Source organism: Microtus ochrogaster, chromosome 8 (assembly GCF_000317375.1).
Source record: "Microtus ochrogaster isolate Prairie Vole_2 chromosome 8, MicOch1.0, whole genome shotgun sequence".
NCBI classification, from domain to species: domain Eukaryota; kingdom Metazoa; phylum Chordata; class Mammalia; order Rodentia; family Cricetidae; genus Microtus; species Microtus ochrogaster.
This window is the reverse complement of record NC_022015.1, coordinates 47,268,629-47,292,449: the sequence shown is the minus strand read 5'-3', so window position 1 is coordinate 47,292,449 and position 23,821 is coordinate 47,268,629. Positions and strand designations below refer to the sequence as shown.

Genomic DNA, 23,821 nt, shown 5'->3' with positions numbered 1-23,821 from the left:
GTTCCTGGTTAAGAAGCTTATTTTAAGGGCTGGAAAGCTGACTCAGCTGTTAAGAGCACTTACTGCTCTTGCAAAGGACAGAAGTTTGATGTCCAGCACCCATGTCGGCTGGCTCAGTCACCTGTAACTCCAGTTCCAAGGTTTTCTTCAGCCTCTTTAGGCACTGCATGCACATAGCGCACACATAGGCAGGTAGACAGACAGATAGACAGACAGACACACACACATGGACAAATGCATGCACATGAGAAAAATAAATAGATCTTTAAGGAAGGTTATTTTGGGAAAACGTAAATGCAACTATGTAGGAACATTAGCCACATAGAGAATCTTCTACTCTGTAAAGCCGAAAGCCGTGTGTAGATCAATGCTTCAAAAGTCATCAGCTGAATGAAGAACTCTATGACAACCTAGAATGATGGAATGGAGCCAGCTCCTGGTAAGGCTTATGCACACCGACACAGCCAAGGCATTGAAAGGGCACAGGAGACGATGCAAATAGGCACAGTCCTTTGGAGACACAGACGGCCTAAACACAGCTTTTCCATGACCTCCCCTGAAAGGCACGGCTTTGGTGGCTGAAGGCTTATTCACTCCATAAGACTCCCTTTTATTGGAATTATTAATTAGGCTCCCACTCCACCCGTCATCTCACACCCTGCACTCACTCCAAAGCGTGGGCTAGCTAAGTCCTTGAAAACACACGGGTTTGCAGAATGCCCCTCTTTGTTTAGCATGCGTGTATTTTGAGAATTTATTTTTAAACGTTTCTACCTCTGCCCTGTGATTTAAGTGCTCCTCTGTTCGTGTGGCTTGCTGCTCTTCACAGCTGTGCCATGTGGAACAGTGCGCACCCACCCTAGTCTCCCACCACCTTGGGCGCTGGCAGCCAAATGAATGTAACTGTCTTTTTTGCCACAGCCTGACATTCTTTCATTTGTGATTAGTTCAGCCTTCTCTTTGCTTCTTCCCCTCCTTGCTTCTATATCCGCCAGAACTCATGCTGAGAAAACAAAAAGCCTCCCTTTTTGTTAATGCGTTTGTTGATTCAGAGTTTGGTGACCATAGGAGTGTGATTCTGGGCTGGGTATACGACGGACGACATGGTGCTGGGGATTGAACTTAGGGCTTTGCACATGTGAGGTGAGCACTCCACCAGCTGAGCTTTACCTGCACTCTCTCACACTATATATTTAGTTAAAAAAAATATAGTCGTGCTTTTAAACTCTGGTTTTGCCTAAAAGCTATGAAAGTTCAACAAAGACTCCAGAAAAGAAAAAGGAGGGGAGAGACGAAAATGGAGGGGAGAGACAACAGAGGTCAAAATGACAAATGCCAGCTGGGAGGCGCCCGCCTTTGATCCAGCATGTGGAGGGCAGCCAGTTTGGTTATACAGAGAAACCCTGTTCAAACCAACCAACCAAACAAACAAAAATGGCAAATGCCTCTTTGCATGCATGCATGTCTCTGTGCATGTGTGTACCTGTGTGCGTGGGTATGCCTGCATGCGTGTGTGTATTGCTGGAGATCAAATAGAGAACTTTGCTCATTCCAAGCACACGTTTTACCACTGAACTATACCCCCAGCATTTTAATTTAAACTGTACCCCAGTACATTTTAATTTAAAAATAAATACGTTATGAAAAGCCAAGTGACAGAGAAAGGCACACTCAAGTAACTGTGAAATAAGAGGATACTTCCAAAACGAGAAGCTCTTTACCCGAGGAGTAAATGATACATTTTCAAAATACAGAGCAAAGAACTCCAAGACATGAAAGGTGATGCTAGAAAGAGAATAATATAGTTTAGACTTCCAGGAAAACCAAAATATATACAGTTTGCCTGTGGCAAGTGCCAAGGATATCATGCTCCTGCAAAAGGAGACCACAGAGTTTCACTAAGTTGAAAAAGGAAACCGCAAAATGTGGAATCTAATTTTATTTCAGAGTTACACAGCGAGGGTATATAGATATATTCTTACATATTTTCGTATTTTTAATCCATACTATTTAGGTTGAATTTATTTGTTTACCAAAACAAGTCTAATATATACTTTACTCTCAGCAATCCAATACATGTAGAAAACTCTTTCAATATATAAAATGTTAATTTGTGCACACCTAGATATTTCTAAAGTAGCAGACCACAGGGACATGTGATAAGACAGGGTTGTGCAGAACCATAAAGGAAGAATGCAGGCTAAGGGGAAGTGACTTCCTTGCTCATCAGGATGCCCTAGGGAGAAACTGTATATAACACTGTATGGCTTCAACAGGAACTTTGGGCTTTCCTCCATCCCTAGTTGTTGCCCTCAACATCTCATTCTTCATCACCTGTCTTCTGTGCAGATTTTTGGTCCATCCCTTAGTCAAAAGCCAGCTAAACAGTCACTACTATCTAGAGTGAAAACACCACCCTGGCCCTGATGACCCCTCGGTGTTCCCTTACCTACAGATCTACAGGAAAAAGTGCAAAGAGTTCCCAGCAGTCCAAACCAAAGCAAGAATGATGAGGGTGCAGGCACTGGAGCCGAGCAATGGAAGAGTTATATCCACCTGTTTACAGGCTAGTTTGGGGATTTGCCAGTAGTCTATTCATTGGGTGAACGTGGTAGCTTTTCTCCAGCACGTGCAATTAAAGTAGCCTGTTTTTCTGATGATAATAAGATAGCACAAGCCTAAATATTGGAATGGTATCACAGCCCAGAATATTCCAAACATCATTTATGTGAAAGATGCTCACACTAAATTTACTACGTCATGTCACCTGAGTGAGCGTCTATACAAAGGCTGGACAAGCTCAAAGAAAATGTAAGTGGTGGGACTGTTACCATATCTGATTGGCTGTGAAAAGCTTGCTCTCTCAATGGTCCACTCTCTACAGGTTTCCTTAGTTGAACTCTGAGGTCCTGTAATTCCTAATGGGATAGGATGGAGTGAATGGATCAGACAGGTGAGGAGATCAGAATATTGGGTAGCGATCCTCAAGCCACCGTGATGCTCGGAGTTGGGCTTACAAAGGTCACAGCATGCTATGAAAGCTCAATCTGGGTTTTTTTTCTATCAAATTAGCCAAATGTAATGAGGAAGGAGATTAAATAAAAAAAAGACAAAAGTCTAAAAGGTACCAAGCTGAAAGGGATCGATAGGTAAAACTAAATGGCCATGTGGAGGCTTATGAAAAGAAGGGAAATGGCCCATGGATAGTGTGTGAGCTTGGGTGGAAGACCAGATTGGAAACAGACAGGAATCAAATGGAGCCAGAGAAACCCTGTTACCTGGGCAACAAAGTCTCCCTGCTGAGGGGACTGCTCCAGGGCACAGAGTGTAGACAACTCTCCTCAACAAAGCCGCCAGGCAGGGCCTGTCTTCACTCTGTCTTGATGTCTGCCCACTACTTGGTAACAGGGGACTTTGGAAAATGAGTCTCAAGAGGAGCTTGCTGGACGGCTTCAGTCTGCGTCTGGTCCTTGCATGCTTTTGTGCGAGGACCCCTCGCTTTTCTCAGTAGGCCACAGGTGATATTTACCTGTCTCTAAATGTTGAAATTTTCTCTACAAGGCCAGACATTTACAGTGCAACCCTATAATGCCAGCACTTGGGAGGCTGAGGCAGGAGAATCACCACAACTTTGAGTCTGGCTTGATCTACATAGTGAGTTCTAGGACAATTAGGATACACAGTGAGAGCGTGTCTTGAAAGAAAAAATATTTTTGACAAAAACAAGCGAGTTTATATCCGCTTCTGCCCACTCAGCTGGAGAAAGTGTTTAAATAGATACAAAAGGTGTAGAGGCCAAGGGGGGAAATGGGTGTACTTGGTAGCGAAGCGATCAGCACGCTTTCTTCTTTCTTGCTTTGCTCCTCTAAAGATGGTGTTTTGGTTTTGTGGAGAACTGTCTGTTGTCACTACTCCATTCTGGAGAGGAAGGCTTGAAAGGAGCTTCAGACAGTATGAAAACAAATACGTGCCTCTGTGTGCCAGTAGCATTTTATTTTAGGATACTAAAATCGGTAAAACACCCTAGTATGATTAAATATGGCTAATGGAAGGAAGCCACCTTCACTTGTAGCGGAGGCCTACCCTCGGGATAGCTTGCCAGTCTCTTCTAGAGACCCACAGATAGAAAAGGCATATGAAAACTAGAAAGGAACTATTTTGTGAAGGCTAGTAGATTTTTGCGCTTAATTGTAAACCTCTTAAAGCAGGTTGCCTTTGCAATGCATTTGCGTGTTAATTTTGGATGATTTACTGTTACCAAATAAGGTTTGAGTGGGCCACCTTGGAGTTGGCAGTTGAAGTTTAAAGGCTTGAACCTGCTTTGTGGCATGAAGCATAGTTAGCTACTGAAAATTCGATGTTCATCTTAACTTTCACGATATGAAGGTCTCCAAAGATCATTAGGGAAATAATGTCCTAAAAGAGCCATTACATACAGCTATGTAAAGTAAAGCTGACACACGTTAGAAGGCCTAGGCTCCCTCGGAAAAATTAAAAGAAGACTTGAGTGGACAGGAAGGGAGCAGATGCCTTAGCTGATGAGGATGTCATATGTCTGTCTGTCTGTCTGTCTGTCTGTCTGTCTGTCTGTCTGTTCCAATCAGACTCAACATTTCATAGATAGAGCTCTAGAGAGTCGCATTCCAGGGACAAAGCAAGCCCTGGGCATCTTAAATCCAGAACAAGCTGTACAGGGAAATTCAGCCAAACTACAGACATGCGTCCACATCTGTCTAACAGCGGAGTTTTTTCGGTAAAAACCAGTCTAAGGAACCAAGTCCCATTGCACCGAGGGTTAGCAGGATATTAAAATGGAAGGTTCTAGTTTCTTGCTAAGGTTCAACTCAAATTGTCGAGGCACATAATTGGCAAAATAGGAAAATACACAACATTTCATAAAATATTTTAACAGTGAACAAACTCTCTTCCTATTTTTTGCCCTGTGGACATTTCCAATGGCACCGCGCAGTGCAAGGAGGAGAAAGATGATACCAGCCCTGTCTCTTCCACGTAGGCATGTTCCAGCAGACCACGAAGCAGGAAGTGATCTCTCCTCTGCAGGCCCGCCAGCTATGGCTTCTCTTTCAGCTTCAGGTCAATACTGGGTTGTAGCGATCGGGGCGGGGCGGGGAGAGAAAACAGCAAATGAGGAGCATGCAATGATAGCTCACCTATCACTCATTGATATCTTTCTTTCAATAACTTAAACCACCTAAGTTTTTATGCTAGAAAACTGTCTACAGGTTGTTAAGTTTTTCTATAAAGTGTTGTCTCTGGGGGCTGAAGCGATGGTTAAGATGGCTCCGTGGTTAAGATTACTGTCTGCTTGCTCCTTCACAGGATCTGGGTTTGATTCCCAGAACCCACATGGCCATTCACAACCATTTGTAACTTGTGACTCCAGTCCCAGGGAATTTGGTGCCCTCTTCTAGCCTCTCTGGACACCAGGCATGCACACAGTGAACAGACATACACACAGGCAAAACACACATGCACATATAAGGAAGTAAGTAAATATTTAAAAAAATATTGACTGTTTCTTTTTTAAAATCTGCTTCTGGAAGCATTTTCCGCTTTTCCAAAAGGACCTAGAAAGGTTCATGGTAAGCCTCAAACCCAAAGTCAAATCAGATAAAGACCATCACTATGCCTTCCTATTTTTAGTGGATCCATTTTCTTTCTTGTGATAGTTTTTGTGTCCACTTGACTGGAGAGACAGTACAGCACATTTCTCTCTCGGAGAGACAAAGAGAGAAGGAGGGAGGGAGAGGGGGAGAGAGAGAGAGAGACAGAGAGAATATGTCTACAATGGGAGTCTGGACTGGCTGGTGAAAACCCATCTTGAATGAGAGTGGCGTTGTCTACCAGAGGGTGCTAGACAGACCGGAAAACAAAAGACATCAAGAGTGCTTGCCCTTGCCTCACGCTGTCCCTTCCTTTCTGGGAGGCTTTTCTCCTCCCGCTGCTTGTGGACCTCAGACTCTGCAATCTTTGACCTTTGAACATAGGTTCACACCACCAACCCTCTAGAGAGCCTTCATCCTTGAACTGTGGCTAAATACTGGTCTCTGGGGTGTCCAAGGGGAAACTTGCTTTCCTGGCTCTCCTAGCTCCTCTCCAAAATGGAATAAACATTCTGGGAGCTGCATGGGTCTCTCCTCTGCCTTTTAACGAACATCACCCAAATGTCTCTCGTACATGCACTGCACAGGAAGAGAACGAGGGCCAGTGAACAGCCAGAGATACTTTTATCCAGTCATGATAAAAAGAGGAAGGAATCATTTGAAAGCACCATGTTAGGAAGTCTGGATTTCTCTCTGCACCTCTGAGTCTGCCCGGGGTGGACTTTCCTGTGGCCCATGTGGCAAACACGTCCTTCCTAGCAGCTTTGCAGATAAAGCCACTTTAGCCTAGACCACTTGTCTGTCCAGGGTGCACAGTGTGGTGTTCTGACTTTGAAGCTCCCTCAGTCACTTCAGCGCTTGGTGGCTGTGCACACTTGACCACTTTACCTACACCCTCCCAGTTCCCATTTCTGGATTGTATTCCACGGAGACAGATTGGCACAGTCTATCTCACTAATAGGAAAGGAGTAGGTCTAACTTGGCAATAATCTTTTCTGCTTAGGGAGTTTGAAGAGATCACTGTGACAAAAGTGATGAGGGAGCAGCTCAGAGGGGACCAGACACTGGAAACTTATTTGTTTCTTGTGCCTTCCAGGATCTGACTTGTTATCTGTAGGACTTTGCTTGGGCGGTGTCTTTGTTCATCTGCTGGACCCCCGTATCTGTTCCTAACAAACTTGTACAAAGCAGGTCATTTTTCTTTTTTAATTGTGTTTGCTTCTAAGATGTAAAATGTACTCAGAAGTCAGTGCTAGGTCTGAGCCCGTAATTGGAGTTCTCTTCTTTCTCTCAGGGAACTGGCTCAGTTTCCCCATGAAAACACAAAGACATTCACTAATCTCAAACTCCATAGAGTTTATTAAAGTAGGCAGTCACTGCACTTTGCCTTTGACAAATGCCTGATCCAACACCCTAGAATATACATCTCCAAGTCTCTCTCTCTCTCTCTCTTTTTTGTTCTGAGTCCTTTGTCAAACTTTCTAGGGCTTAAGACATTGCTTTGGTTTGTTGGTAACAGAATAGCTGAAAGACCTAAAGCCTGTTTACCCAGTCCACACAAAGAGCAACTGTGGGCAACTTCCTGACAAGTCTGCACAGGAAACCGTTTTACAGATTGCTTTGAGACAAGCGCTAGCTTACGGGGTCAACAAAGCCACTGATAATGCTTCTAATTCATCCTCACCAAATAGAACCATTGACCATATCATTTTTAAAAAATGCACTACAAATATAAACAGTCCTGCTAAAACTTTGTGATAGGATGAATAAAACCCAAACCTAAAGTAAGGGAGAAAAGCACCGAAAATAGTTTCCTAAGAAAGTGTCCGTTTTGAGAACGACATTGATGGTAACTTGGACCCGAATTTAATATAGATGGGCGATTTGTCCTGTCTGGGGAGATGAGCTTAGTTGCCCATAAACCAATTGGCCCTGCATGAGAATGACTTATCTCAGTGGCAGGCTGCTCACTTCTTGCATGTATTAAATGAGATTCCTCACAAGGTATGTGACAATCCTATTTAATGGTACTTAAAAATACTTGCGTTTAATGGAGAAGTGGCAAGGAAGGTATAACGTTCCTTTTCTCTGTGCAGAATGGGAGGCCACTCTAGTACCCTTACATATCTCTTCATTCTTAGCCCGATGGGGCCCCTTGAAAGAGCTTGTGCCCAATTTGCACTTCATCCATTCCGTACTAGCGACAGGTGTAAAATGCTTCCAGGTAGTCCCCTCCAGAAGCAGGAGAAGCTGAGCAAAGTGCATTCGTTCTAACATTCATTAATATTAAGGCAGGCAGGCAAACGCATGCAGGTCTGGAGGCCAGGGGGAACATTCTTGCCCATTCTTGGTCCCCATCTTGGACCTCATCCTGCTGTCTGGGGCGATGGTATGCTTGGTGGAAGCTCAGAAAAGACGGAGACGAAGAAAAGGAAAACTTCTAGAGCATATGTTCTTCTAAGAATAGAAAATAACACCAACAGTTGGCAGCCCCTGCCCTCCCCACAGCCAGCCCCGGAAAGAGCGCAAACAGGAATCCATGTGCCACCTTTTCCACCAACCCCATAGCCCTCCCACCAATGAGGAGCAGACAAACAAGGCAGACAGAGGAGTGGGTAAACCCCAAGATGTAGCAGCAGTAGGCTAATGAGGGGCAGGCTGAACTATGGGTGCTGGTAAGTGTTTAAGGAGCATTGCTTTTTACAGCAGGAGTTTGAAAAATTCCTGTGTTTGAAAAAATGAATTACGATGGACTTAGAGACTGAGATAGGTTTGCTTTGCAAAAGCAACTTGCTTAAAGTAATTGGTGCTGTCCTCTCAAAAATTAGGACAAGAGTGACCTTTAGGAAATAGCTTTATGATTTGTAAGGTCCCCTTTCAACAGCTATCCTGCCATTTGTTCCTTTTTTGAGGAGGGACGCAGGGTTTTGTCCCCAAACTTCCTGTAAGCTGTAGAGTCAACAAGGCAGCTTGCAGACACTGCACTGCGCCTTTCCAACTTCCCTTTGGACCTGGAGGAGACAAACATTGATGTGGCAGATATGCTGAAGCTGATCTTTGCTTCGCCTTTCTTGGTCCCTGGGAACAAAGCCAACCCTAAATTCTCCACTACTTAAGCCAGATTAGGAGATTCTTGGTGGATGTTAAATTTTCTGAGATTATCTTGCTGACCACAGTTACATGAATCTGACACAGCTGCTCCTACGTGAGCAGTTCCTGTCCTTTGTTAAATGAGCCACAGCAGCATCCAGCACCTCTGACTGGAAAACCACAGGCTCTGATCTGCAAACTCAAGGTTCAAATCCCACCTTGGGCCTTTCTCCCCCCTTTGTAATGGCTGCAAAACATTGGCTAGTCACAAGCTTTATCTGTAGTTCCCTTTCTATTAAAATGCACTTCGTATTACTCTAGAATGAATCCCAAGTGCTGTGTGTGAGCTTCTTACAGAATCTGGGCTAAGGACTCTACGCATGCCCGATTTTTATTTCTTACAGGACAGCAATATCCAACTATAAAATTCCAGACGTCCCAGACAGGCTCAACTGCCTCTTGGAATTTGCAAAGCAAAGATATTTCTTCCCTGTCCTCCAAAATATTAAATCCACATGGAAGACTGGGTTTTTCCTAAACACAATGGATGATGTAATTCTGAAAGCAGAGTTGCGTTCCTCTTGCCCCAGCGTTCCTACAACTGGCCCCCAAATGCATGTGTTCGTTTTTGGAGCAGAAAGGTGAACGTCAGGCAAAGCATTCGGTTGTCCTTTGTGGCAATCACTAAACCCACAGTAGCCGGCCATTGCCTCTGTAATTAGCTGTTTCAGAAACAGAGCCCACAAAAGCTGAACATCTCAAGGGGTTTACCCAATCCCGGATACGTTAGTTTCACTTTGAGTGCAGCCATACAACACTGCATGTAACCACATAGCTGTTACTGATGGTGGGTTCTTACTCCTTCTCCATCGAAGCCATTTCCGGGTCATTGTAAAGGCAGCTAGTTCTGGGTGCAAGGAAAACAAACAAACAGGAAGCAGTCAACATTTTCTTGCTCTTATTGCCGTGTCAGCATCGCTTGCTGGGGCATTTGAAACTGTTTAATGTGGTACCATTTACTACTCTTGCGCCCCCAAACCTATACCAGAACAAGCGATGCTACTAACTTTGAGCATCAGGACTGACATATAGTCATTAATCAAGGTATAGAAATACAAAACGATAATAATAGTAACAAAACGTCAAACACCTGCAGAGGTTACCTATCCTAGCCATTTTTCTTACTTTTCAAATCTGTTTCTAATGCAAGGAACATAAATATGGAAAAAGAATTTATGTGCCTCAAATAATAAAAAAATATTTTATACACAAAGGCAAACCTTTTAAACAGCTGAATTTTGTTTTGACAGAACACAGCCAGCCTTCAGGCTTCCCAAGAGTGAGGAATTTCCAAGGCCTGGAAAGAAAAGACTGCCTGGGCCAGCTCTGCTTGGTATTACAGGAGAGGGGCAAGACACTCCCCACTCCCCAGGGCTGAGCAGTGCTCAGATGGCTCTCATGAATTCTAACACCCTTGAAGAGGGACAGGTTCAGGAAGAACAGAGTAGCCATAGAAGAGAATAAAATCAAAGTTTTCAATGCTGTATGTGTCTTTGTGTAACTTAGCGGTTCATGATGTCCATATCAGGGTGATAACTATGCTAACGGATTTCAGCTTCCCCTTATATCAGTTCCTAATGCTTGTACACTGCAGCTTTTACTTTTTCCCTCCTCTGGTAAATGATTTAAAAGCTCCTATGATCCTTTTAGCTTACTTTTGAAAAGGATTTTTTAAAATGTGTACAAATGTCTTGCTTGCATGTATGTATGTGCAGCGCATGTACGCCTGGTGCCTGCAGAGGTCAGAAGAGGTTGGATGCTATAGAATTGGCTCTACAGTGAGCTGCCATATAGGTTTTGGGCACATAAGCCAGGTCCACGTGAAGAGCAGCAAATGCTCTTAACTGCTGAGTCACCACTCCAGTCCAATGGACCCTTTTTAAACACACGGGTTCCTTTTCCACTGAGAGTAATTGGACAAGCTAATTTATCCATTTGATGAGGATCTGTGGCTAGTTCAGTATTTTTTTGAAAATCTCAGGGGGCTGTTTCCTTCGCTAGGCATGGCCTTGCTCCCTCCCTTTTCTCACCCTGCGGTGGTCCAGTAATTTTATGGAGAAAGTTTGGTGATTCTAGGAGCAAGGACAGTGAAGTAAGCACCGACAGTGAGCTAGCAAAAGCCAGCGAAGCTGGAACCGAATCAAGAAAGGGCAAGCTTCTGGGCCCAGTCTCTCCGCTTTTCAACTGGGTGATCTCTCCAAAGGAAACAACCATCTGCAGACATTTCCATGCTAACACAGGGAAGGCAGTGGGTGGATTCGTCCTCATTTGTGAACAAAGAATGGGTCTGTGTGGTTTGGGTACAGTAACAGACCTTTCCACAGTGTTTTCTACCCTTGTGTCGGTCTAAGGCTCAAAAGAAAGCTGGCAAGCTGAGCCATCTCAGGGCACTCAGGGGTTGGACCATATGTGGTTTCAGTATCCAGGTGGCACCTGGAACAAGGGGAGCAGTGGCTACCACAGGTGTGCCACTTATACTCTCTTCAAGTGCGTGGGAACTCTACGGGTTCCCTCACGTTTGTCCTTCATCAAACGACATCATCTGACATGCGTTCACTTTATGTCTCCCTGACAGGATGCCTTTTGCCTTTTTCAGTATCATGCCTCACAAGATGGAGCCATGACCACCCCCAATCAAAACAGCTTGAAAACTATGGGTTAAGTGATAATTCTTAGAAACTAAACCAAGCGTCTGTTTATTTTTACTATTATTTTATGCACATGGATGTTTTGTCTGCATGTATGTCTGTGCACTGTGTGTATGACGTGTCTTCGGAGACCAGAAGAGAGTTTGGGATCCCTTAGACCTGGAGTTACAGATGGTTGGGAGCCATCCTGTGGGGATAGAACCCTGGTCCTCTAGAAAAACAGCCAGTGCTCATAATGGCTGGACCATCTCTCTAGCCCCAGAGTGTTAATTAAATCTTGAGTGGCCATGAAACTAATCCTACAAAAAATCTTTCCAATTTTTATTTGCTACTGTTTCTTGTAATGCAGACTAATGTGGTTCTGCTGCTTCAGTACGTATCTAAGGCTCATTCAGATGCAACACTCCATGCGGCAATGTCTGTGATGTGTTTTCTGATGATATCTAGAACTTCAGACACATTTAAAAGATAAATTAAACAGTGACAAATGCTTTCCTTAAGATAACCGAGATTGTGGGGGGAAACAGGTTATAATAAAAACATCAATGATTACATTGGCCATAGGAGGAATGGAGCGTTCAAGGTGCAGCGTTATTATCAGGGGACAGGAAGAAAACAGCAGCCATGCCCATCTCCCCAATCATTCCCAAACTGCAAGCCAACATCACACCAGCCGCAAAACCCAAACCAAGTCTTACTTAGCTGCTTCTGATGCTTCCCTCAATTCTTCATCCAGTCTGCACGAGCAAAAATTACCGTTGGAGAAAACAAACAAACAAACAAACAAAAAGAGCAAGCAGAGCATGAGCATCTCTCGCAAAGCAGAGGCAAATGTAAGTGGTATATATTCGCTTTATCCCCCCAAAGCTGTCTCCAGGCACACTGAGACACGCTCAGCTAAACACGGTGCCCTTCCTTCCTGTTGGGCAGTCCTGTTTCTTCACTCCACAAATCCCTTCCTAAAGGTGATGGAAATGTCGCAAGGGAATGAGAAACATGCCGGCTGAATGAAGCTCAGAACGTCCATATCATGTTGGGGACGGTTAAAGTTAGCTCACAGCCTGGGCCAAGTCAGGGGCGGATCTGGTTTAGTAGGTTTCAGAAGCAGATCTGGGTGACCTCAACAGCTTTACACACAGGACAAAGACTTGGACAAGAATTCGAAGACTTCCTCAGGAAGCAATGTTGAGGTCACCCACACATACAGCCCTGGAGCGCACACACAGGGAGTCCAGCGTGAATACAGATCTCGAGACTTTTACCTCACGTTTCTCTTAAAAGACTTTTCTTCATCGTACCTTACAAGATAAGAAACGGATGACATGAGGACAGTGAGGAACAGGAGGAAAATGAGAGGCGGATGCTTTAAACCAGTGGTTCTCACCTCTCCTAATGCTGCCACCCCTAAATAAAGCTCCTCATGGTGTGGTGACCCCAACCACAAAATTATCATGTCGCTACGTCATAGCTGCAATTTTGCTACTGTTATGAATTGTAATGTAAACATCTGATATACAGAATATCTGATATGCCACCCCCAGTGGCGTTGCGACCCACAGGTTGAGAACCACTGCTTCAAACAGTAAGCACACGAGAGAAAAACGCTTGCCCAGACAACACGATTGGCTTTGGAGAGAAAACTTACTTGTAACAGGAACAATTAACCGTTTACAATTCATAAATATGTAGTCAACCCTCATTGTCTGTAGATTCCCTACCCACAAATCTGCCTGTTCACAAAGACATCTGAAATCTCTGCAGTCAATGTGCAGTGTTTTTGTTGTTGTTGTTGTTGTTCACTTGTGGACACAACAAGGTGACAAAATTTGAAGTTGCCCCTTTGTGCACACGATCAGCAGAAGTCGAGCAGGATGGGGCTGTGCCTTCCTGTCTCACAGTTTCTCTGGTAAATGTTTTCCTCATTTTTGTTCTTTTGGCTGGTGACTGTGCTATTTAAAATAGCAGTCAAGCGTGTTACCAAACATTACCTACTGTTGGAAGGAACGAGACAGTCATTGTACCTCACAGAGAATGTGTGTGTCCCAGAACATCATTTTAGGTACACGCTGTCATGCTGGGGCCTTGCGTGCATGATTTGGTTTTGTTTTGCTTGTCTGTTTGTGAGAGGGTCTTGCTGTGTAGCCCAGGCTGGCCTCAGACTCTGGGTCATTGCGTTTCAGTCTTTGAGTGTTGTGATCACACACAGCTGCTGCCATGTGTAGCGGAGCACAATGATAGTGTACACTAAGAAGCTTGCTCACACACAGACAGACATGAGCCAAGGCTATACTGATGGCTATGAAAACCAAACCAAGGTTATATACTGATGGGTGATGAAAAACCAAGGCTACGTACTGGTGGGTGATGAAAACATTGCAACCCGAAGCAGACAGGATCCCAGCCCTGTATTTCCCCCAGGAATAACAGCTCAGAGTTCACCAAGTGTCTACCATGCCTTTATTGAACACAACGGTTCCAAGCTAATGAGAACCAACTGTAATTAATAATAACTACATTTCAGCCTGTGGATGCCAGGCTCCACCCAGCTGAATTCTGTTCTTGGGATTGTTTGGGATAGAATGCTTTGAATGTTATTCAGTGAAAGAAAATAGCAATGGCCACGTCAATTTGAAAATTATAGAATGTGGAAATGAAGCAATGAGGGCTAGCAAAAGAAATAGCAGAAAAGATGCCCTGAGCTGTATCATGACAGGTGGACACACAGATGGGGTGGGGTGGGGGTGTCCCACAGTGCTAGTTCTTCCTCCAGAAAATGAATCTTTCTAAAGGGAACTTTTCCTCTTGAAGCATTTTTTCCAAAATGTGGCCCTTGAGAATAGATGGAAAGTGCCTGGCCATGCCTAGCTTCTCAATTGACACCCCACCCTCAAGTACAGTAATTTTCCAAAGCAGTGCAGTCATAATCACTAGACTTCAAGCTCTGCCTTCCTGCTCACCGCTTTCATTCAGTCCTCAGGCCCATCCATGCTCTGAAAACTACTTCCCCATCTTACGATTGTGAGAACCAAACCTCTGAGGATTTTCATAGGCTGCCTGAAGGCTCAGAGGCATTGAGAAGTAGGAGGGGAGGGAAGGTTTGCATCCAATTGCCTCCAAGGCCCCTTTTTCCTTCCACTGTCTCTGCCAGGTCATGGGAGGCCTTGCTTTTTTTTCTGGGAAATGGCCAGTGCTCACTCCCTTAAGAAGAGAGAATGTCTTTGTCATCTTTTGCAAAGGTGTAATAGTACAAGAGGTGACTGATAGGCAACGAGAAGGGGAGCTAGAAGCTCGTTAAGATGTTTTGGGGGCAGGCTCCTCAAAAAAGGAGCAGTTCTGATTTTTGTCCTTGGCCAGAAGCCAGAATAGTCAGTAGTTCTATCCTGGCTGGAGGCTAGAAATGCAAGTGTGTTTGGGGCCTATTGTCTTGGTCTGCTATCCTACCATCTTTTTTCTTTTATACAGCAGGGAATGCTGTTGTCTGGAAGCCACGTGTGAGTGTGACAAACCTGGAGCACACGAATACCTGGTGGGCAGGACAACTGGGTTGACCAGATCTCCCCTGTGCCCCATCCCATGCCTCAGTCTAGAAAAGCCTTTTTAAATGCTAGATAGGAACATCTGATGGTGACCTTTCTTTGGGACCTACTGTTAACACATAAGTACTTTGCTGGTGTCTCATCCAAAAACTCTTACATGAACTTATAATAAACTCCTTCCCAGAACTCATCCTCCCCAATGTCTGAAATTCATTCTTTGAGTCTGTGAGACAATGAACCCAGAAGCCACTGGCCCGGGATGACTTTTGGTGCCTGTTAATATCCCAGGACCCTAGACACTGTCCCACCTGCTACAGCTGCCTGAGACTTCTATTGCTCCCTAGAACCCCTGCTTATTCTGTATCACTATTATTTTTATAAGGAGAATGGGCTTGGGAGGCAGGGTGCAGCTTGTAGCATGCAGGTCAAAGCTGGAGGTGGCATTGGTCCTGGGAAATCTGCGGCTCTCCCGAAGCCTGAAGCCCTGGTTAAGATCTTATAAATACTGCTTGGTTCAGCTGAGCCATCCGACTCCAGTAAGTCTATCAGTACACTGTGTTCAGGCCTGAGTTGGCTGATGGAGGGGAATCAAATGCTACTTATGAGCTATTGGATAAAGAATCTACTAGAAAAGCATGTAGGCATTTGGTGACAGGCTAACCTGCATTTGAACTCTAGTCCCCTCCCTGCCTGGTTCCTGCTCCTATTTCCCTAAGTAACTTCTTACTAACTGATCTCCCTGGCATCTGTTAAAATGGGTGTTAAGATGAGAGTTGAGTGTGCTATACAAACACAGCTCTACAGTAAGACGTTCCACAGTAAACAAGAAGACCCCAAATTCTATGTGTGTGCTTCTGAGACGCTTTGGATGCCCTCATTGGAGAACTATTTTGCTATCTATTTTCTGGAGGGAGATATACAACACTTGTCTTTTTCCTTAGAGTTCATGATCAAGTCCCTTTCAAGTCTAATGAAACAAACAAACAGTCAAGCAAGCAAACAAACAAACAGTTAATCAACTGTACCAAGAGTCAAAAAACCAGGATGCACAGAGGACTAATAATTCTTTGCAGTGATTGACCAGATAGGAATATCCATTCTCTAACATCTGTCTTCAAATCCCAGTTCCAAATGCTGTGAGTTAACTTTTGTTTTTGTTTTGTTTTTCGAGACAGGGTTTCTCTTTGTAGCTTTGGAGCCTGACCTGGCACTAGCTCAGTAGACCAGACTGGCCTTGAACTCACAGGGAGATCCGCCTGCATCTGCCTCTCTTCAGATGTAATCTTGACACCCACACAGTACCTGTGCTTTTCACCCACAGGGTGGTCCTAGGCAAGATTATTCCTCGCCACCCACCCACTCGTCAAAAGAGGCTCTCTATCTAATCTTCCATCCAAAGGCAATCATGAGGACTAGAGGAGGGATCTTTGGAGATAATCATTGTTTCTTTTTATCTATTTTCTGGAATCATATAGACAAATTACTTATGAAGAAAGAAATCCAAATTATGGGAAGACGTTAATGTAAAGCAGAGGATCACAGGTGTAAATAGTCCAGTTAATATTACATACAGGCTGTCTCTAGAGTGGAAATATATTTCAAGGTAAAAATGTCAATCAATAGCTAATATCAGTTCAGAAAATATGATCAAAATATATTACATGAAATAAAATTTTCTAAAGTCAGAAACTAATCATTAAAAGTTGTGTGAAACTAAACATTACACTGCCTGAAAGAGGATCTGAGAGAATAGGAGATAGCAAAAGCTTTATTTATTAGACAATATTTCCTTTAAAAATAAGATGCCATTTCTCATTATTCTAGAGTGACTGTCTTCCCAGCCCCCCGCCCCCCCCCCCCCCCCAACTTACTTGATGATGCTCTCTGGGATATGGATGCAGTCCATGGGGATCAGCCCACTGAGCTCAGATAAACTACTAACGTATTTAATTTTACTGCTGAATTTTGAGCTGAAAGAGAAAAAGGAGAAGAGCCTTTACATGGTTTGTTATGTTTCCATCACAAAGCCATGGTCTCGTCCTGGAAACCTTCCTGGGATTCTTTTCTACATTATTGGCAACAGGGCTCGCACACATGCTAAGCATCCGCTCTGCCGCTGACCTGTACTACACCCACATCCTGAAATCTTGAGATGCTCAAGCTGGACTCAGCAAGCTTGCTGAGCAGGAAGGATAACATTGTCTCAACCGTGATGATGGACCAGAAACTGCTTTAGTACCATTTTTTAATAGGTTTTATTTTTTTTTTTGAGAAGTTCGTACATGAGCCCTGCATCTCTATCATGCCTGTCTCTCCTTCTCCACTATTAACTCTTCCCTCCCGACCCCAAAGTCAAGGTTTCTTCTTTACAAATATATGTATATATACACACATCTGTATATATGTATATATATTGATATATATCAATTAGAAATAGTAGAAACAGCAGGAACCACCATAACTATTTTTTAATTGACGAAGGATAATATATATTTCTTTTATAAAAGCAGTTGTTTGAAGTGTCAAATGCTTTGTGGAATAGCTAATCTGTGCCAGGTAAAACATACCACTTTATATACTCACTTGGTTTTGTTTTGTAGTGAAACATTTAGAAGCACCCTTCTTAGAAATTTGAAAATATAAGGCAATTTTTATCAATGGTAGCCTTCATGTATAAGAGCTTTCTTGAACTTTCTTATTTTCTGTTTTATTGTGTACTCTTGGAGCATCTTACGAAACTGGCCCCTTGAAGTTATCAGTCTCCTCTCTACTTCTGTAAGTTCCATGCTCTCAGGTTCTACAGACAGCTCTCCTCACCACCCATGGGGGATTGGTTCTGGGAACCATTGCCGACCCCCAGATGCCTCAGATCCTATATGCAATGTCAAGACCATGCAGACAGTGGTTTGCTTGTTGGTGGGGAGGGGAGTAGTAAAAAAACAAAAGAAAAAGTGTGGTGCATTTTCAGAGATTTTCACCTGTTTAATGGTTTCTATCAGTGGTTGGCTGAATCTGCACATGCGAGCCCCATAGATGCAGAGGGCAAAATGAGAAACGCAGAGTATCTGAAACATCTGAATAGCATACAGATCCTTCGTTCAAACAGAGAATCGGTGACAGGGCAGGAGCCTGGCTGTATTATGCAGTCATGTTTACCTTTCTGAAAGAATCACCCCCTTTCCCACAAACACAGAACTATCACTAGCAGATGTCCAGTTTTCTCGGGGTTTCCATGCCAGGATTTAAGACACAGAGAGCTGACCTTGGACAAAGTACCTCCCGGGAAAACAGAAGCACCTTTCTCCAGATGGCTCTTCCCCACGCTGACACACTTGGGTCACACTGGATGTGAGTTTTGAATAATCTTAGTAACTTTTTGTTCATTTTTTGTTTATATTTATTAAATTTTTTTCCATACACTGTATTTTCATCATGCTCGCTCCTCCTTCAACTCCCCACATATCCTCCTCTTCCACCTGCCCATCTAATATCATGCCCCCCCCCCTTTTCAAAACAAAACAAAACAAACCATCAGCGTTGGTTTTGGTTGTGTTTTCATTGCCTCTTGTTTACTCTGAGAATCAAACACCTGCTGCTGCTTTTGTGTTTCTTACATGGTCCCCCAAATGAGTAACCCAGCCTAAGTTGTGTAATTTGTCTGTGTCTGGTTTGTCCTGGGGACTGGGGCATAACTATGAGATTCAGCAAGCATCCATCGTTCCCGGCTTGGCTCCAGCAGGTGGCTGGTAACAGCTCCTTCTGAGATGGACTGAGAGGAGGAATCCCCAGGACCCTTGGACCCTGGTCACAGCTCATCATTTAGAGAATTCCTGTGTGCATCTGTGCCTGCACTCAGGTCTCTCTGATTTTCCTCCATTACTCTTAACTCCTTCCTCACCTTCATCCTGACCGGTCCCCAGTGCCAAAATGCCAACTGTACGAAGATGATTGAATAAGAAGCATTTTTTTTTCCTATTTAAAGAGCTGCTTGGAACACACTGATATCTAATTCCAGGAATTTCTTTCCTTAACAGAAATGTCTGGTGGAAACGGCTCACACATGGTTGCACAATGAGATGGTCAACAAGGGAACCACATTCTCAATGTGGAGTTGTACTCTGCCCACTAGAGATGGGATAGGCTGAGGTCACTCTCGTGGAACAGTGACCTTTCTACTTGTTCCTACGTCCTGTCCATCTCTCTCCAGGTTTTATCCTTTGTATAGAGTATGTGGTTTGAATGAAAAATGTCCCCTATAGTTTTGGGCATTTGACCACTTGGTCCCCAGCTGGTAGCATTTTGGGGGCAGGGGAGATTTAGGGTGGTGGAGACTTGCAGGAGGAGGCATGGTACTGCGGACAGGTTTTGAGACTCAAAGCCTCTACTTCCTTCTGGTTAGCCCTTTCTGTTTCCCGTTTGTGGTTCAAGATGTGTACCCTCAGCATTCAGTTCCTGTCGCTGTGTCTGCTGCTGACTGCCGTGACTCTGTGCTGGACTCTCATCATAGACTCTCATCCCTCAAGAAATGACAGCCAAATTAAAGTCGCTTTTCCCTAACTTGTCTTTGGTCATGGTGTTTTCTCATAGCAACAGAAAAATAATAAAACACGGAGTTACAGTTAAAAATCTTTTGAGCATTTAGTGTGTGTATATGTGTGTGTGTCTGGTTAGCTACTCTGAATAGATTTGGGAGCAAACACAGCTGATCCTTGGTAAACATTGACTTTAGTCACAGGGTGTTCGCACACCTGTGCTTTCTCAGCCCATTTCCAGGGAGCTGGGAGGGTTCTGTGAGGCTATCAGTTAGCGAGCACCACAGAACAGAAGGGAGCACGCACAGCTCCTCAGTCAGTTAAGAGAAGATCGGTGGAGCTCCACTATCAGAGGCCGAATCACCTAAGTCTGGGGGGTTTGGAACACAAGATAAATTAGCTCAAGCTTCTCTAACTTTTCTAGGAAACACTAGAAGATGCCCTGTTAAATGAGGATTCTGATTAGATCAGCGTTGGCTGTCTGCAGCTCTTGGGTGATGGCTGTATGCCAGTCTGACTACATATTGAGCAACAATATATTAGTCCACACTGTAGATGCCACACACAGACACACAAACACACAGACACACAAACACACAGACATACACAAACACACACACACACACAAACACAGACACACAAACACACAGACTCACATACACAAACACACACACACACGAAACCAACAAAAAAAAAAGACCCAAGAGAGTCCAAGTAATTAACAAGAGATAATATACTAGCAGAGAATATTCTTAAACACATTCCCTTTGCAAAATGAGAAATCCAGAGAGCCGGAGACATATCTGAATCCAGTATAGGATCCTCATTTCAAATGGAGAATCAACAGCGGGGCTGGAGCCTGGCTCTATTTTGCGGTCATGCTTATTTTTCTGGACGAGTCAATCTTTTCCCACAAATACTATCTTATCACTAGCACATGTCCAGTCTTCTCGGGGGTCCCATGACATGATTTATGACACAGAAAGCTGCACTTAACAGATACCTCCCAGGGAAAAGGAAGCATCTCTCTCCAGCATGGGCTCTGCCCCACCCCCACACATCTGGATCCTTTTGGATGTGAGTTTTTGAATAATCCTATTTAGTTACTTTTGGTTGGTTGCCTTTGTTTGTATTTTATTAATTTTCTCCCCATACAATGTATTTTGATCATGTTTCTCTTCTCTCAACTCCTCCTCGATCCTCCCCATCTGCCTACCCATCCAACGTCATGTTCTCTCTCTTTCTCTCCCCCCTTCTCTCTATCTCCTTTTATCAAACGAAAAACAAAACCCAATGGTTTTAATTGCTTTTTGTTTACTCTGGGAATCAAGTACCTGCCACTGCTTTTGTATTTCTTACATGGTCCCCAAAACAAGTAACCCAGCTTGCCATCTTTTCTGAGAGGTAGGCCCAATTAACTTCAGAATGTGCGGGGCCCAAGTTGTGTAATTTGTCTGTGTCTAGTTGGTCCTGGGATCGAAACATGTGTGTGTGTGTGTGTGTGTGTGTGTGTCTGGTTAGCTCACTGGCTCTCTGTGTCTGAGTGTGTATAGTGCATGTGCCGTCTGTGCATTTGTAGAGGGTGAAGCTGATGCCAGTGTCTTCCTCCACCTGAACCTGGAGCTCACTGATTAGCTAGACTGCCTGCTTAGAGTTCCCCTCTTCTTTCCCCTGGGATCCTCCTGTCAGTGTCTCCTAGCACTGGAGTTACACGCATGTGCTGCCATACCCTGCTTTTACTTGGGTGCTGGGGTTCAAAACTCAACTCCCTCAAGATTCTCCCCATAGAGATGGCCTCTGCAGCTGTGTTCAGAGCCTGGGACACCTGAAATCAAGTCATGGCGAGAGAAGGGCTTTCCTCTCTCCTGCACATGGTATGATGTGAATGCTCATGCTGCCTCTGTTCTCTCGTAGAAATAATGAGAGCTCTCCCTCGGGGCTCTGCTCCTTCTACTCAGCTACAGTGAAAGTGCTGGGCTACAAAAGAATTCACATGTGTTTTATGAGGCGCTCTCTTGCCCCGTGGTGTAAAGATCTAAGGATTGGATACTCTTGGAGCTGCCTTGGCAGGTTACAGAAAGCCTCTTTGGGAATGTAGGCAGCACCAAGAAATGGGTGTAAGGTGGAAAAAACGATAAGACCTGACCACTAGTTTGAGTACAGGTCCTTCAGAAAGTTGATATATTTTGATTTGCTGTTTCCTTGATGCAACTAGAGTTGAATTTCTGTCACTTAAAACCAAAGAACAGGGCCCTGTTTATTCTGGTGCCCTACTCCAGGCCACTAGATCATAGTTCATAACACTCAAAAAAAGAAAAGGCAGCTCATTAAATTCCTCATGTTTTAGAGTCAATAGTTAATTTTTGCCAGCAGAAACTTGTTGCTCAACTATTTGAAGTCAGGAATGAGAATATCATAAATATGATAATATAATATTCTAATCATTGTTATACATATCACTCCCTCTAAAAAGTCTGGAAGGTCAGGAAAAAAATCTGTTACATGTATGTATATATATATATATATATGCACTATATATAGTATTCATCTCTCTCCCTATATATATATAGACACATACATATCTTATATTTATTTTCTCCAGAATATTGTACTTTAATGAGAAATTTATTAATAACTTTTTGTTTGTTTTGTTTTTCGAGACAGGGTTTCTCTGTAGCTTTGGAACCTGTCTTGAAACTAGCTCTTGTAGACTTTTACATGGACTCTGGGTGCACAGTCCAAAGTATTTTTCCAGGAAGGCAGAAGTCTGTTAAGTTTCCCTGGAATCTCCTAGCTTACAAATCCGCATCACAGGAACGTTCACAAACTCTGAAAAGACGTCATCATACAGCCATCCTGTGATCGTCACAGTTATACCTTATGAAAGGTCGCGTCACAGCAAGGATCGTTCTGATGAACCACGACGGGTGGACAATGATGAATGACTTCAGATTCTTGCGCAACCTGTCTTGACGAAAGAAACAGTTCTATTGGAATTGTTAGAAACAGAAAATAGATCCCAAATGAGACTCCATGAAGTTCCCGGAAGGAGATCCAGGAAAGTTACAATTTCTCGTAGGCGTAGAGAATGTCCAGGGTTAATTTTTAAAATGCCTTCTATTTTCCCCCTCCCAGTCTCCCCCACCGGGTGTGTGTGTGTGTGTGTGTGTGTGTGCGCGCGCGCACGTGTTTATTCATGCGGGTATATGTGTAAGTGTGTATGGACTCCTATAGAGAGCATGGGTCTCCAGTGTCATTCTCCAGGGGCCATCCACTGAGACCGAGCCTCTCACTGAGAGCCCAGGCTTGCTGATCAGACTCTGTTGGCTGGCCACTGAGCTCCAGGAGGTTGCTTGTCCCGGCCTCCCCAGCACTAGGCTTACAAGCAGGTACCACCACACCTATGGGACTTGAACTCAGGTCCTTGTGCTTGCCTGGCAAGCATTTCATATACTAAACTATGTCCTTAGCTTCCTGAAATAATTTTTGAGACATAACCTGACACTTAACTCTCCTTTCCCCACAGGCACCAAAGCAAATGCAAAGGCTCATACTTCTACGGTACACAAACTTACAATAACTGGAATATTTTCACCTAATGATGTTTTTCAGTTTTTTTAGCCCTATCTTTGTTAACTTGAAAAGAATATGCCTTCAATAACAACTTAGACTATTCATTGTTTGTTTATCGTCTTTTGTTTTTGAGATTGGGCCTTGTGTAGCTCAGGCTGGCCTCAAACTCACTATGCAGCTAAGGATTACTTCTAACTTGATCCTCCTGCCTTTACCCCTGGAGACGCGGATTACAGGTGTGGATGCAGGTAATGAAAACAGAGCCTCATGCACCTTGGGTGAGCAAGCTATATCCTCTATCCCTTCACAGTTTACTTGGTCCTACAAAGCCTTAATTTGTTCTTATATATTTACCATCTTAATAATTCTTGTTTTCAGGCACATTTTTTCAGTATTAACAATGCTACTTGGGGCTGGAAAGATGCCTCTGTGGTTAAGAGCACTGACTGCTCTTCCAGAGGACCTGGGTTCAATTCCCAGCACCCACATGGCAGCTCACAACTGTCTGAAATCCAGTTGCAGGGGATCTGACACCTTCACATTAATGCACATAAAATAAAGTTAAATAAATCATAAAAATATTTTTTAAAAAACAGAGAAGTCGACCAATGGAATCGAACAGAAGACTCTGACTTTAACCCACAAACCTATGAACACCTGATTTTCAATAAAGGAGCTAAAAGTATACAATGGAAAAAAGAGAGCATCTTCAACAAATTGTGCTGGCAAAACTGGATGTCAATCTGTAGAAGAATGAA

General features: G+C 43.8%; 1 protein-coding gene across 1 annotated transcript in view; it reads right to left on the bottom strand.

Moving 5' to 3' along the window:
- Window positions 1-1,783: 1,783 nt before the first annotated feature.
- Prune2 (prune homolog 2) overlaps window positions 1,784-23,821 on the bottom strand; it is a 255,447-nt gene continuing 233,409 nt past the window's right edge. The window contains exons 15-20 of the mRNA XM_026781692.1: window positions 22,368-22,454; window positions 16,830-16,928; window positions 12,685-12,720; window positions 12,121-12,159; window positions 9,574-9,621; window positions 1,784-5,101 (exon numbers count right to left, since the gene is read on the bottom strand). Of these exons, the coding sequence (XP_026637493.1) occupies window positions 5,071-5,101; window positions 9,574-9,621; window positions 12,121-12,159; window positions 12,685-12,720; window positions 16,830-16,928; window positions 22,368-22,454 (340 nt within the window). The 3' untranslated portion in view covers window positions 1,784-5,070. The remainder of the gene's footprint in view (window positions 5,102-9,573; window positions 9,622-12,120; window positions 12,160-12,684; window positions 12,721-16,829; window positions 16,929-22,367; window positions 22,455-23,821) is intronic.